Source organism: Muntiacus reevesi, chromosome 5, assembly GCF_963930625.1.
Source record: "Muntiacus reevesi chromosome 5, mMunRee1.1, whole genome shotgun sequence".
Lineage (NCBI taxonomy): Eukaryota > Metazoa > Chordata > Mammalia > Artiodactyla > Cervidae > Muntiacus > Muntiacus reevesi.
In genome coordinates this window covers 95,290,622-95,307,017 of record NC_089253.1, presented here as the reverse complement: position 1 = coordinate 95,307,017, position 16,396 = coordinate 95,290,622, and the positions used below count along the sequence as shown (strand labels likewise).

The 16,396-nt window shown below is 48.2% G+C and overlaps 1 protein-coding gene across 5 annotated transcripts in view; it reads right to left on the bottom strand.

The window, feature by feature from the left end:
- CEP104 (centrosomal protein 104) overlaps positions 1-16,396 on the bottom strand; it is a 42,820-nt gene that overhangs the window by 20,939 nt on the left and 5,485 nt on the right. For 4 of the 5 annotated variants that reach the window (XM_065935892.1, XM_065935888.1, XM_065935893.1 and 1 more), the window contains exons 3-8: positions 5,701-5,874; positions 5,189-5,327; positions 4,017-4,079; positions 3,659-3,759; positions 637-805; positions 77-232 (exon numbers count right to left, since the gene is read on the bottom strand). In XM_065935892.1, the coding sequence (XP_065791964.1) occupies positions 77-232; positions 637-805; positions 3,659-3,759; positions 4,017-4,079; positions 5,189-5,327; positions 5,701-5,874 (802 nt within the window). The remainder of the gene's footprint in view (positions 1-76; positions 233-636; positions 806-3,658; positions 3,760-4,016; positions 4,080-5,188; positions 5,328-5,700; positions 5,875-16,396) is intronic. The other variant, XM_065935891.1, reaches the window with a different exon arrangement.

Genomic DNA, 16,396 nt, shown 5'->3' with positions numbered 1-16,396 from the left:
CTGACGCCTACCACGTGGATCCCGAGAACAGCACTCCCAGCCCCTGACCCTGGGCCCCGCTGCAGGCCCTGCCTACCGGCTCAGTGTCCACCAGTTCGTGCAGCTGCAGTTGCTCATACACGCGGCTGCGGAAGCGCTCCATCTGCTGCTTCTTCTCCTTGGCCAGGTCATAGTCTTCCTTCTCCACGGCACAGCGCTTCTCCACCTCATACCTGCCCAGGCGCTCCCCCACCTGGAGCACACAGCATCAGCTCTCGTTTCACAGACTTGCGCCCAGTGAAGAGACCGTTTCAAAGTTAACACTTCAAGGACGGTGTGGGTGACCTCACGTCCGGGAGACAGGGGAAGGATAAAGGGAATGGAGGGAACTGGTCACGGTCGCCTGCAACGCTCGGGGCACCTGCATACTCACAGCCATTTAAGCTTCTCAGCTTCCTGCTGCCTCAGATGGCACGTGGTCCTGAGGAGGGCTCTGCAGGACTATGTGCTCGTGGTCTCTCTCATCTGCTTACACCCCTGAATCCACGCTAACCCCGTGGCCTTCTGAGGCCTGGCCCCTTCTCTGGGCAGGCGCCAGGGTAATCAGACACAAAGCCTATCGTGGGTGACAGAGGAGCTGTTCCCCAGAGGCAGTACCTTCTGCAAGTCAGCGATGGCTTGTTTCAGCTTCTTGGCGTAGTCGTAGCGCTCCTTCTGCACGGCCTCGCGCTTCCGTTCGTCTAACCGGCGGATGATCTGTGCCACTTCTGGGTCCTGGTACATGTCAAAGGCTAAGTCGTCCAGTGGAGAGATATAATCAGACTTCCTACAGGAAAGAATAGAGTATTTTAGAGCCAGTTTTAATCTACGTGATACTGCGGGGGAGGTGCTCCCCCCACACCCAGGGCTAAAGATGGACAGCCCCCGCCCCTATGGCATTTCCTGAGGACAAACCTCATTTACTCACTCACTCTCTCATCTATCACCTGCTCATTCAGTCTCATTCACTCACTCGTTCACGTTCACTCATGCTCTTACTCACTCACTCATCCATCACCCGCTCATTCATTCTCATTCAGTCACTCCTTCACGTTCACTCATGCACTTACTCACTCACTCACTTGTTCATCTATCACCCGCTCATTCATTCTCATTCAGTCACTCCTTCACGTTCACTCATGCACTCACTCACTCACTCGTCCATCACCCGCTCATTCTCATTCACTCACTCGTTCACGTTCACTCATGCACTTATTCACTCACTCACTCATCCATCACCTGCTCATTCATTCCCATTCACTCACTCACTCATTTACTCAGCTCTTTCCCCACACATTCACTCTCTCACTCATGCACTCATTAATATTCACTCATTTCATTCACTCACTCATATTCACTCTCATTCATTCACTCACTCATTCAACAGGTATCTCAAATGCAGACTGTGTCCAGCCCTGCTCTGGGTGCTGGGACAGGACAGTGCACGAGAATCAGCTCATGAATCATTTGGAGCTTTGGGAAACCAACATCAGAGCCGGCCATGACTAGGCCCTGGCCCTGCAGAGGCTGATTCGGGGGGACCCAGGCTGAGTTCAGGCTTCCATTTCATGCCACAGTAACAGTGACAAGCATTAACGATGCTACCACTGGGTTTGTACTTCAAAGTGTCTAACTGTACAACACCATCCGGTACTGCAGATAAAAAAGATCCTTCCTGGAATAAATGATCTAAATGTGATCTGAATGACCTGTTCTCATGAACTCTTACCTCCATTCCTTCCTCCTAGTTCTATGACAGGACAGCAGCTCCTAGGCCTGATGTCTAGAACCATGACACTGATCTAACTCCTCAACAGAAGAGTTAGGGACATGGTTCAGAACCTCCCCAGCTGCGACATCAGATGCAGAAAGACACTGCCTGTTAACTTGACTTGGGAGTCCTTGTACACTGGGAAACTTATTAAAGATGTTATCTGTCATGTTTAGTTGATTAACGATAAATTCAAGCAGGACAGGGGACCATGTCCTACATGTCCTACATCATCCTACTTCCGCATGCCTTGACTCAGGTAGTGGTGGGCAGAGCAGCAGGCATGGTGGCCGTGGCACCTCTGTTAACCTCAGTGAGGACTGACCAGCAGCATGTCTCCATGTCCCCAATGTCATGGTGACTATTTTTACCTAAATACACACCATATTCTCAAATCTAACTTGCTCTGCCCTGAAGTTCCAGAGATGAAACCAACACTTCATTCCACTATAGAACCCTACAAAGGACGAGATGATGTTGGAACACCCAGCATCAGCAGAGCCCACCACCCACTATGCCCCAGTGGTGCCGGTGGACTCAGCCTCAGGTGCAGCCCGTGGCCTGTCAAGACCTCACTTCACCTTCAGGGAAACCCTGGGTGGGGGTGTAGCAGGACAGGAAGCCGCAGTCTGCTGGCCCCCATGGCTAACTTGAAGAAAAACTGATTTAAACAGAAGCCACCATCCCCTAGCGGGCTTTTATCAGAGATACTAAGCCATCAGTGAGCTTGGTCACCTCTGGTCACGAGGGCAGAGCCGCAGGTGGGGCAACCGCAACACTGAAGGTAGTGGAGACGGAACCTGCTGTCAGGGCCCGCCGCCCCCGGGTGCTCCTCGTGCCCACCTGACAAGGGGAGGCATCCAGCAGACTGGGAACAGAGGCGTGGCCTGTGTGGGTGGGATGGGTCGCTCTGTACTGTGCCTTCTTACACTGAGCTGTAAGCGTGGCCTCCACTCCAAGGCCCCACATGTACCACCACCTGAGGCGACCCCTGGCCTGCCTCTCACTCGGGCTGCGGGGCCCAGGAGGCCTAGGCCTGTAGGGGCTGGGTTCACTGTCTGCTGGGCGCACGACTGGTATCGCCATGGCTCTGAGCGACAGGGCAGAGAATCGTTCCCACATTTGGTGCAAAAAGAAAAGTCGGCTGCTCTGACCATGTGCACATGAGCAAGGAACCACCCACACCAAGGTCATGGGCAGATACCATCTACTAACATCTAGGCACCTTATCTTTTCTAAGCATCTTATACTTTCACCCTGGGGGAGCTGCTGTCAGAGATGGGGTCCTGGGTGTCATCTTGAATTCCTCTCTCTTTAGGCCAGGTGGTGTCAGGCAGGGTGCTGAGGACTCGGTCCCAGAGGTGTGCTGGGACACAGGCAGGAAAGAGCTGTACCCTCAGCTCTGCCCTCCTGACCTGCTAAAGAGGCGGCGGGATGGCTAAGTCTGCACAACTGTGTGCATGCAGAGTGTGGAGAGGCGCTCAGGAGAACCTAATGAGACGGGCAGGTCTCACTCCCTTAAGGACTGAAGCTGAGTAGAGGGGAGGTAAAGCTCGGTAACTGACCATCTTGGTCAATTATTCCGTCTATGAATTTACCTGTGCCACTAAAACATCAAAGGATGGCTGATGGCTCTTTTGTTTGGTGATACTGAACCACACAGGAAATGAAGTCCTCTCTGAAGGGTGCCGAATGAAGACGTGCTAAACAGAAGGGTGACCTTAATCTGCAGTGTATTTACAACAATCCCATCAGTGGCTTATTCAGCTCCAGCCTGCACTTTGGGGCCCCTGAGTCCAGGGTCCTTTAGAGCTGGCTTCAAGGGAGGAAGTCACAGAAGTTTACAGCCTGGGGCGGCGGGGCTCTTACCCAGAGCAAGTTCCTTCAAGAGCTGGGTCCTCCGCATTGTGCCCCAGGTAGTGATCAATCAGCTTCTCTCTGGAGGTCTGCGGGGAAGTTCTGCTTAGTATCTCAGAGGAAAAAGGAACAACATAAAACAAACAGATGATATGATATGAAGGGGCTTCGGTGATCCCGTTTGCTGGAGGGACAACTAAACTTCCCGAGTAAAGGAAAGTTAAAAACAGCTGCTGAAAAATCAGCTGCGAGCTGGTCACCAGACACTTCTGTGAAAATTTATAGGATGACACTTTTGTGACAAAAATGAATGACCCTTCCTTGTTAGAAATAAATGTCTCTCTTTAGGAATGAAACTTCCTAAACTTACAATATTGCTTTCATCGCCAAAGTCTGCAGGGTCTCCAATGATATTTACTGCAACCAAAGCAACCTAAGAGAGAATTCACCAACGGAAATTAAGTGTAAATGTTAGATAGGACTTAACCCCTTTATAACACTCTGATTCATCAACATTCATGCATCAAATCGGATGATGCACATCTAAATGCATTAACTGCAAAGTCTCATGCTAACAGAGAATTACTAATGATTTTCAGATTATATAATACTCTAATGTTAAACAAAGTAACTTTTTTAATGTTTGAAGGGTGTTAAAACAGTAACAAAGTTTTAATGCAGCCTTATATTGAAACATCCACCTGAGTTAAGAATGGGATCATATCTACCTGATAGTGGTAAGTTAGACAATGAATGAAAACCGACATTAACATAGCTCAGTTTGTCCAAGGTAGTGATTCTCCTGTGACATGCCCCTGCCCTCAAGACTCACTGAGGCTGAGTTAAAACCCAAGGAACTCGTGGTGAACAAGGAGATGAAGTGGAGGAAAGAGATGGTTCAGGACTCTGCTGTCATGTATGGACAAGGCACCTGACTCTGTCTCAGACCTTCCTCCAGCTCATCTGCTCAGCATAAACTCTGACTGGCTGGAACACTTGCATGCCTCTGGAAGGGGCAAGGAGTGTTATAAATATCTGCTTCAATTAACAAGACTGCTCTGACACCTCTGATTTCCACTGTGTTAATTATGCCAAAGCAACAGAAAGGAATCAGAGAGATTCTGGACTGCATGCCACATGAAACCACCTTCCCAATTTCCATCAGGGGATTTACCTTACAAAAGTCTACCCTAGAACAGTGTCGTCCAATAGAAATATGATGCCACATAGATAATTTTAAGTTTTCTAGTTGGCAGAGTAAAAAAAAGTTTAAAAGAAACAGATAAAATCGATTGTAACAATATATTTAAACTTAATACATCCAAAACGTCTCATCTTGTTACGGAGTCTGGGTGACACACACAGCCCATGCCCGTGGACCAGTCACGCCCCCAGTGTACACGGCCACACGCGACTGGTGGCTCTGAATCGGAGGAACAGCTCCAGAGAGCCTAGCACGTCCCCCAGACACCACCTTGAAGGAAGAGTCCAGGTGCTTTTATGAAGGGAGACACCGCTGAGGGGCAGGCCCATGCGTCTCACCTGGTTATACACATTGTACTTGTTGACGTGGTTTTGGTGAAAGATGAGCTTCAGAAACTGCCCCACTGCGTCCACATACACTGACTTCAGTTCCCGGGCTTTGCAGCCTGTCTTCTCATTGTCACAGAGAGACACATAGCTGGAAGAAAGAACACAAACGTGGAACCACGTCAGTGTAGAAATGTGCTGCCCTCGCCTCCCACTGAACTCCACAGGTTTCAAGGAAAGTTAGGCTTGGAATGAAAAAACAAAACAAAACAAAAAACCTTGGGCAAAGTCCAGAAGTCAAATGCTAAACAGGGTTTGCCAGACAAGTTCTGCATCTGAAAAGCAGCCTGAACACGACCGATCAGTGGGAACGCTGCTCAGTAAAGACGCTCAGCACGCGGCAGGTGTGCAGTAGTGTGTGAGCAAGCGCCACGGCAGGGGGCGATGCTGTAGTGTTTACCCACTTTGGGGCAGAACTGTTCAGGCTAGACACCCCCACCATGCGTGCTAAACTCCACCCTTACCCAAGCCTCCGGAACCGCTCCGCTTGGTACGGCGTGAAGTACTCGGGCAGACTCTCACTGATGTAGAACTCAACTTTGCTGGGGATCATGTACTGATGCGCGAGCAGCTGCAGCTTCCTTATTCGACATCGCTCCACCATCTGAAGAACAATTTCTTGTGGGAACTGGCAAAACCTGAAAGCAAGCACAGTCCTGGTTTTCCTGCAGGATCACCATGGAGGGTTTCAGGCAGTACCCGCCCACGCGTCCAGGTAACGGGGCAGCTCTGTGGGTTCTGATGCTGTAAGGGCCCCGGTCCTGGCCCTCTCAAAGCCTTCCATCACAGCTGGAACTCAGAGTGGGGTCTGCTGGGCCCCCAGAGTGAATCAAACTTGGAGCGGCTAGTCTGTGGTTTGAAATGAAACCCAAAGTTTATCATGAGATAAACACAAGAGATAAACTAGAGGCTGTCCAAGTGAGCCAGAGGATTTCCTGCTGGAACCCACACACTTGAGGAAACCCCTCGCTTTATAGAACCCTGAGTGGAGTGAGCAACGATCAACACGTCGTGAGTGCCTCTCACGCTCCCTCGGCAGCCCGGAGGAGAAGCCTGTGGCTGTCCCCGTTGGAGCATCAGTTTTGCTCAGAAGGCACACAGCCATCAGAAACCTCACGCTGCAGTAGAAGGTCATGACCAGGGAGACAGCACAAGGCTCTGACAGTGGGCGGGGCATGTGCCGAGCAAGCCAGGCTGGGTGTGCCTAGGAGCAGGTGTCCACGGGCTACCGCAGCCGGGGAAGTCCCGAGGATGGGGCAGCAGGCAAGGCCCCGCCAGCACATGTCACGATGCCTGAGAGCACAGCGGTGACCTGGCTGCTGGCCCGCCTGGCCCTCTCCCGCCTCTCCTCTCAGCCGCCCCACTACACCCCTCCAGACAGCTACACACACACTCCAGACAGCCCGGGGAGCCTCCTGTGATCCATCCCCTCTCCAGGCCCCACCTCATTTCTTCGTTGCCCACTCAGCCAACATCACAGGTCACCACTGACCTCCATGAGGCTGAGCGCGACATGCACCTGCTGGTACTGACCTGGCCCTTCCTGCCCTGTCTATGCCCTGGGTAGGGTTCCAGGCTCCCTTCCCTATGCAGACTCACTGTGCATGGGGCATGCCCCCGACCCCACGGCTTTGAAAACTTCCCCTCGGGGAGGAACCCCAAGCACACACCACCCTAAGCCTGAACTTGCGCATCTCATAGATGACCTGACGCTGCACACAGGCATCTGAGAGGCGTAAGACACCACACAGACGAACACGCTCCCCAGCTCCCCGACCCGCCTGCCAGCCTCCTGCCCGTCCTGAGAGAAGGAGAGCACAGGGAGGAACAGTAGGCTGAGCAGATGGGGCTGTGCGCATCTCTGTGTTTGACTGACAAAGTGCGGCCAGTGATGACGGACAGAACGCTCTTATTCTGGGGTGAGATCCCTGGGGTTTTATGATTTTTCAAAATTGCCACTGTTGTTAACAGAGACACATGTGGGGCAGGACAGCCAGGAAGTGGGGAACCTAGAAACTTGAGCTTCACATACCCTTTGGCCAAGCACTGCTATAGACATTTAAGATGTTTACTGTTTCTTAATGCAGGGCACAGACGCTGTTAATTGGTGGTGAGGCCACTCTAGACACAGTAATCTGTGTTTAACAAAATCATTTATTATTAAAGAAAAAAACAGCAACAAAACTGTTTAAGGAAAACTAAGACTACTGACAAGAAGTTGTGTATTTTAAAACCCTTCAAAAAAAAAAAAAAAAAAAAAAAACGCTATGGGAATTCCCTGGTGGTACAGTGGTTAGGATGTGATGTTTTTACTGCTGTGGCCAGAGTTTGATGTCTGTCCATGCCTGTTGGGAAACAAAGATCCTGCAAGCCATGCAGTGCGACCGAAAAAAAAAAAAAGGCTATGATTTAGTTATTCAAAGGTAGCTTATTGAGAGTTTATAGATGAATCAACACTACCCCTCAAACTCATTAAAAGAAAGGACAACACACTGAAAAGCAATGAAGGGAAACCCCATGCAAAATGGAGCCAGAGAAGACTTGAACAGACGTTTCTCCAAAGAGGACATAGAGAGAGCCAACAGGCACATGAAAAGATGCTCAACATCACTAATCATTAGAGCAATGCAAATCAAATCCACAGTGAGACATCACCTCATCTCAGCCAGAATGGTTATCATAAAAAAAAATCCACGAACAATAAACGCTGGGGAAAGTGTGGCGAGAAGGGAACACTCCTACACAGTAGGTGGGAATGTAAATTGCTATGGATACTATGCAGAACAGCATGGAGGTTCCTTAAAAAACTAAAACTAGAGCTACCATATGAACCTGAAACCCCACTCCTGGGCATGTACCTAGAGAAAAACATGATCCAAAAGGATACATGCACCCCAGTGTTCACTGCAGCACTGTTTACAATAGCCAGGACACAGGAATGGATAAAGAATAAATGGATAGAGATGGTACACATATACAATGGAATATTACTCAGTCATTAAAAAGAATGAAATAATGTCATTTGCAGGACATGGATGGACCTACAGAGAGTCATACTGAGTGAAGTAAGTCAGACAAAGAGGAAGAAATATCATATGACATACCTTATATGTGGATTCTAAAAAGAAATGATACAAATGAACTTACTTACAAAATAGAAAGAGACTCACAGATTTAGAGAATGAACTATGGTTGCTGGGGAGGTGCGGGGGGAGGGACAGTTAGGCAGTGTGGGACTGACCTGTACACATCGCTATATTTGAAACAGATAATCAACAAGGACCTACTGCATGGTACAGGGAACTCTACTCAATGTTATGCAGCAGCCTGGGAGGGAGGGGAGTTTGGGGAGAATGGACGCGTGTATGTGTATGGCTGAGGCCCTTTGCTGTTCACCTGAAATTCTCACAACGTTGTTAATGAGCTACACCTCAACACAAAACAAAAAGTTCTAAAAAATCTTTAAAATTTACATACAAAAAATAAAATGGAGCCGGGTCCCTGAGGGAGCCCTTAGGCACGCCCTCCCTTCACCCCAGCCACAGAGACACTGTCACCACCCTGAACTCCCTCTCTCCTCCAGTGGACTGTGGTTCAGAGGAGCCCCCCTCTTCCCTATAAAGTGAGGTTCTTCTCTCTCCTTCGTCCTGACTCACCCATGCTCTCCCCAGCGTGCCTGTCCCAAAAGCAATTCCTCTGCCATTCTGCAATCAGCTCATTCCACGGGTAAAACCACGGACTGACTGCTTTATTTAAGGCTGACGCCACATGGTGTTCAGAAGTGGGGTCTGCACCTCCCAGAATATTGGAAATAAAAGCAAAAATAAACAAATGGGACCTAATTAAATTTAAAAGCTTTTGCACAACAAAGGAAACTATAAGCAAGGTGAAAAGACAGCCTTCAGAATGGGAGAAAATAATAGCAAACGAAGCAACTGACAAAGAATTAATCCCAAAAATATACAAGCAACTCCTGCAGCTCAATTCCAGAAAAATAAAAGAACCAATCAAAAAATGGGCTAAAGAACTAAATAGACATTTCTCTAAAGAAGACATACAGATGGCTAACAAACACATGAAAAGATGCTCAACATCACTCATTATCAGAGAAATGCAAATGAAAACCACAATGAGATACCATTTCATGCCAGTCAGAATGGCTGCTATCCAAAAGTCTACAAGCAATAAATGCTGGAGAGGGAGTGAAGAAAAGGGAACCCTCTTACACTGTTGGTGGGAATGCAAACTAGTACAGCCACTATGGAGAACAGCGTGGAGATTCCTTAAAAAACTGGAAATAGGACTGCCATATGACCCAGCAATCCCACTACTGGGCATACACACCAAGGAAACCAGATCTGAAAGAGACACGTGCACCCCAATGTTCATCACAGCACTGTTTATAATAGCCAGGACATGGAAGCAACCTAGATGTCCATCAGCAGATGAATGGATAAGAAAGCTATGGTACATATAAGCAATGGAATATTACTCAGCCATTAAAAAGAATACATTTGAATCAGTTCTAGTGAGGTGAATGAAACTGGAGCCTATTATACAGAGTGAAGTAAGCTAGAAAGAAAAACACCATACAGTATACTAACGCATATATATGGAATTTAGAAAGATGGTAATGATAACCCTATAAGGAAGACAGCAAGAGAGACACATGTATAGAACAGTCTTTTGGACTCTGTGGGAGAGGGCGAGGGTGGGATGATTTGGGAGATTGGCACTGAAGCATGTATATTATATGTGAAACGAATCACCAGTCCAGGTTCAATGCATGAGACAGGGTGCTCGGGGCCGGTGCACTGGGATGACCCAGAGGGATGGAATGGGGAGGGAGGTGAGGGGAGGGTTCTGGATGTGGAACAAACACATGTGCGCCTGTGGCTGATTCATGTCAATGTATGGCAAAAACCACTATAATACTGTAAAGTAATTAGCCTCCAATTAAAATAAATAAATTAATATTAAAAAAAAAGAAGTGGGGTCTGGCAGAGATGAACCTTGGAACTGCGGGGGGCAGCTGCCCTCGCCCCATGCTCCCCTCCTTCAAGTCCTCCTCCTTGCAGGCCAGCCAGCAAGTCTCCTCTCAGGTCGAGCTCCTCCTTTTGGTTAAGTTCTTGACTTTACCCGGGACACGCTTTTTTTCTTTTGGGGATGGCTTTGTCCTTCTGGTGGGTGGTTGTTGTTCAGTCGCTAAGTGTGCCCGATTCTTTTTGACCCCACAGACTCCCACCAGGCTCCCCTTTGGCTGGTACTCCCCCATTTGTCCTCCCTGCTGGAAGTGTGCTGGAATTTTGGTAAAATTTCATTGAAATCAGACTATTTGGGGATTTTTCTTTTGCTCTTGGAAAAAGCTGAGATATGGGACCCCGGTCACCTAAATACTTCAGGGTCAGCCTTCCTTTCAGGGATCCTGGTTGGTTTTATGTTTAAAAACTATGGTCCTTCCTCAGGCACATTTTTAATTATATGAATTGACTTCACCCTCACGTAATTCAGAATATCAACAGCCATTTTGGGGAACTTTCAACCGCCCCAATCCTGTTTCTCTCAGAACCAAATGAAAAAATCTTATTGGGATGCTTATTCTAATTGATACCTTGGAGCTCCCAAACAAATTCCGGACTCAAAAATTGCCTCTTTATAAAATACCACTCCTAGGCTAGTGGGGACAAACAAACAATTGAAAGAAGACAGGACGTCTTCTGAGGCCCCTCCCCCATCCTGCGCTATCTTCCCTCCCCCTCTGCTCCTCGTCTGCTCCTCTGCACCCCCAACCCCCACCCCTCTGGCTGAACTTCCCTTTTCCTCCAAACCCCTCCCCATTTCCCGCTTCCCTGAACTTAAATCCTGCCCCTTGAAAGCTAACCCTTTTAGGGGTCTGATACTAAATCCCTAGGTTCTTATCGGTCCCTGGACTAAAGGTGAACTTTGAGTTACAGTCAGAGATTCTCCCAAAGGAACTGAGGAACCCCATGAGTTTGCTGAGGAGTCCAGCACACTTCTGAAATTAGCGACCTAGCTTCTCAGGTTTATGTCAATTAGGCCTGACATTGCGTGAAACTTGCCTGATGGGAAAATCCTGAAAAGGATTTGGAGAAACCGACACTGACTGACAGCAGGAAACCCAAGAACTTGCTAGAAATTTTCACTGAGCAGTTTCCAAAGGTTTTCTTAATCCTGATGATTGGAACAAAATTCAGGCTTGCATGCAGAAACTTATGAACCCTGCTCACGACCACTATAGTTGACTTGAGAATGTTGGGTCTTCTTTTGGATATTGAATCCACTTGGGTTGCCTCAAACTCTGTGTTCATGAATAGGCTGAATGGGGATTCTCTTTCAGTTAAAAGGACCATGATGGAATGGAAAACCATGTCCACTCTAGGTCTGGGTTACTTTGGTAGATCAGCTTGTTTGAACCCTGGATGATTCAACCAAAAGGAAAGCCACTAAGATCCTTAATCTTCAACAAACAGAGCCCCCATCACACCTCCAAACAGAAACAAAACCCCTGGTCTCTGCTATTACTGCAAAAAGCCAAGCACGCTGGGGGGAAAAAAAAGACCTTTAGGGCTTAAGCACTGCAGGTGCCTTCCACCCTCCAAACCACCTTTCCATGTCCTCCTAATGCAAGAACCAGGCTCCAAGGAACCACAGGGATTCTTCCCAAACCCCCTTCTAACTGGCTTGGAGAAACCACCCTCCGGACTGGGAAGGAATCTGTGTCCTCACTGACACCAGAGCCACACTCTCGGTGCTCAGCCCACTGCTCTCAGGCAGCTCCTGCCTCAGAGTACTGAAAGTTGAAAAAGCGGGGGATCTCTAACGGACCCCAGAAGGGCCCCATCTTGGAACCTGCTCCCTTTCGTTCAGGCTGTTTGAGAGACATACACTCTTCTTCAGCTCTTTCACCCCTATTTGAGCAGGGGCAGAGTTTCATAGGAAAGTGCTGTGCTGGAATTTCTTTCTCCTGAAGGGAGAAACAGTTCTAGAATTTGAACTGTTGGCCATCAAAATAGCCAACCAGGTGAACTGAATGACCTCCACTATCTTTTACTTGCTCGGTCTCAGATGCATTAGAGCTGATTTCAAGGACACTAATCACTGGTCACCACTGAATCGGCTACTGCTCTCCTTATGTGAAAAATCTCCAACTGAAATTCACAGAATTTAGTGTTCTCCTATTAATATTTAAACATATCCCTCAAAACTTCTCCCCAGAATTAATCAATACCTTATAATTAAATAGAGGTCCTTAGAGGCATCAAGTCCATAGCAGAAGATTTCAAAGCCAGGACCACATGTTCGCTCATACCAGTCCCTGTAGCATTGTTTTGCCCATGAGAAATGCAATGGCTGAGGATGGAGGTCTGTCCAGGATCTCTGGAATCCATAACATCGTTACCCCTGGCACCCCATGGTCCCTAAACCCATCTAAGACGAGCATCTGTTCCTACCAGGAACAGAATCACCCTGTGACTGCTCTGTGGACTGCTTCCTGAGGGTGAGTCTTAACCACTGGACCACCAGGGAAGGCCCTGAAAGTCCCTCTTACTTCTCCAACCTTAAAGGCTCATCTGGACAATAAAGTTTTCTGTAGGCTCTACTTGGTTAAAACATATGGACGGTTTGCTTCTGTGCTCTCTAAAACTTCACAGGAAGACAGCATTCACTTGTTAAACCTTTAAACGGACACAAGGTCTCTAAGGAAAAACTGCCATTTGCTCAAACTCAGGTTCAGTATTTAGGGCACCTGATCTCAGAATGAAGCTACATTTAGATCCCCATAGGCTGCACAGTATTATCAACTTCCCCAAACCTGAAACTCAGCATAATTACAAGGTGTTCTGGGTAGCTGGTTACTGTCAAAACTGAATTCCAAATTTCTCTCTTAAGGCCCAGCCCTTATATGTTTTCTAAAAACCAACAAACCTGGTCTTTTTATTTGGGGAAATCAGGATGATATTGTCTTTGGAGCCTTAAAGAGAAGTTTAACAAGGGCCCTGCCCTTCGACATCCCAGTTATCAGTTTCCTTTCCTCCTCTCTGACATGAGGAGGATGGGAACGCCTTTGGAGTACTCGCCCCAAAACACAGGGACCATCATCGACCTATCAGGTATCACGGCCAACAGCTGGACCCTGTGCCATGGGGACAGCCCCCTTGTCTCAGAGCTACTCTACTCCGGCACCAAAAATCCCCAGGTTCCCTCTACCCATCTCTGTAGCCTGTGCAGCTGACGCTCTCCCGAATTCTCACCATGCTGGTCCGCCAGCCGTCTCACTTCCTGGGAAACCCTCCTTCTGACTGCTCCTGAATAACTCACTCTTGCTGAAATAACCTCACCCCTGCTACTCCTCTCCCGCTTCACTGACAAAACTCCTTCAGACGGCTCACACCGACATCCCCTTTGACTCTCTGTGGTAACTTACAGGAGACTCCTCTGACCAATGCAGATCTTCCATGGCTTACTGATGGTTCTTATTCACAGGATGAAAAGGTAAACATCATGTGGGGTTGCTGTCGCAGTCCCTCTTTAAACTGTCAAGGCAGCACCTATACCCTTGGCTGCTTCAGCCCAACAGGAGGAAGCACACCCTCTCACTGGCATTTATACTCAGAGCCTATAAGCCTGTGCAGTTGCCCATGACTTTGGGACGATATGGAAACAGCAAGGTTGACTTACCTCTGATGGGAATAAAGTTTAAAATGGCTCTTATGCCTGAGATTTATTAGCTGTCATACTCATGCCACCTGCTCTGGCTGCTGTCAAGGTCCCTGGGCATTCCTAACTCGACTCCCTGGAAGTGAAAGGAAATGACCTTGCTGGCATTTCTGCCAAAACGCTGCTCTCAAAGGAACCTCTGGGTAAACCTTTATCATGGTCCAAAGTGACAGTCCCACGTGCCCCAGAGAACATTTTGGGAACATTGACTAGAAATGCCCAACAACTGGCCCCAGAAAAGGAAAAAAAAATATTGGGAACTGAATAACTGTTGGCTTGACAAAAAGAGAACTCTTCTTGGTTTGGGCCAAACCACAGTCTGGTCTGAGCAGAAGCTCCAGAGTCCCCATCACTGCCCACTGTAAACACATGATGCCACTGGTCTACTGGCAAAAACGATACAGCTCACGAGCCAGTGTTGGAGGGGCGATACTAATAAGGCTGTGAAAAGTGTCCCCCTTACTTGTTCATCTGTCTGAAACTTAATCCAGGAAAGCCTGTCTGCACTGAATTAAACTGCTCACAGACCATTTGAGGCCTGGCAAAGGGATTTTATTCAGCTGTTCCCATCTCAGGGAACATAGGACATAACTCAGGACATAAACATATTTAGTTATGAGCTGCATGTTTTTTCACTGGACTGAAACTTTCCCCTGTAGACAGGCTACTGCTTCTTCTGTGGCTGAGATCCTGTTAGAAAAGACCATTGATACCTGGCGAACCCCTTGAACTTCAGTAGCTGAACACTTGGACAGGTGGGTCTGTGCTGTCTGGTCGGTTTTACACTTTTACTGTCTTACCATCCTCAATCCCTAGGGCTAATCTAATGCATTAATGACATTATTAAGACCCAATTGAAAACATTTGTAGAGACCTTCCAAATACCTTGGCCAAAAGCATCGCTGCTGGTCCCTATATATCCCCAGATCCACCCCTTTGGGAACTCAAACGCTCACCCATTGAGATGGTCAGAGGATGCCCAGGACAGCCAGTCCTGCCTCTTCTGACCTACAGCTGATAAACAGAGATGTGCTTCAATACTGCAGGGGCCTTACTGTTTCCACTGACAGTAATCGTGCTTTAATAGCATAACCTTCTCACAGTGGGCTCCCGGGAGATGAATGCTGTGAGCATCACACCTTGCAACCTAGAGATTTCACCTACTGGAAAAGACACCTCCAGAAGGACTCCCTTCAACCTCACTGGAAAGGCCCCATCAGGTTCTTGCTAAACAACCCTTGTGCTGCTAAGCTCCTGGATTCATGTCATACCTAGAGAGAGCACCAAGCCCCAAGTGGATGGCCCTGCACGCCAACAAGAGGTGATGTGAAAGCACTGATTTCCAGGAACGGACGCAGACAACATCTGACGAGACAGATGACCAAGACTGACCAGGCCCACATGCCCTTTTTTCACCACTGCTCCTTACCTTATTTCCCCCTCTCTTCCTTGGGCAGACACCATTTTTGTACACATTCCCCAGTCTACTGTGAAAGAGGGGTGCCTCTCTGATTGCTGGATTTGTCACCAGAAACCTTGACCTGTCCATGACAGCAGTGACCCCTTACACCCCCTGTAAGGAACTTCTCTGGAATCCCAATGCCACTCTGTACCTAACTGTTCTGTAGGTCCCTCTTATAAGGTGAGAATAGTAAATCCATGTGCCCTTGTTCTGTGGCTTAATTCAAGCTCTCTTGGATATACACGCAGAAGACACTGGAGCGGCCGACGTGAGTCAGACCGTGTGTAAGCTGGCTGTCATGTCCCTGTATTTAGGAAGACTCTCAGTATATGGTAACATCATACTTGAGACTTGGCTAAATGACGCTAATGACTCCTTGATATGGACAAACGAGTCCACAAATGCTGCTCCTGAGGAGGCGTCCTATGTCTCCTCCTGGCTACTCTTCCACAGGTGGAGGTCCTGGGAATGGCCCCATGCTTGGACACCTCGTTATCTCCACAGCTGGAGTGTAAAACAGCATGCTTTTGCTATATTCGCTGTTCTACTTTCTCTTCGTAACAAAATAGAAACCCCCATGGGTCCATGCCATTAAACCTCCTTAGCTGCCTTACATGGAGCTTCTCGGAGGCACAGTATATGACCCTGGGTTTGCCTCTGTAGGGAGAGTCCTTCTCCTCCCATCAGAGTAGGTGTCAATGAACATGATTAGAAACCTCTTCCCACCATTAGAAGAGCTGGCCGATTCCACAGCCAAAGGAGTAGCCACCCAATGGTGATCACTTAACTTACTGGCCAAAGAGTGCATAGCCCCCAGTTACCTATTTGCTGAATAAGGAGGTGTTGGAACAACAGCACATACCGCCTGTTACACATGGATAAATGTTCCAGGAGAGGCAGAAACCCAGTTACGCAAAATCAGGGAGCCAGTGCACTGGGTGACAATTTTCACTGGATAT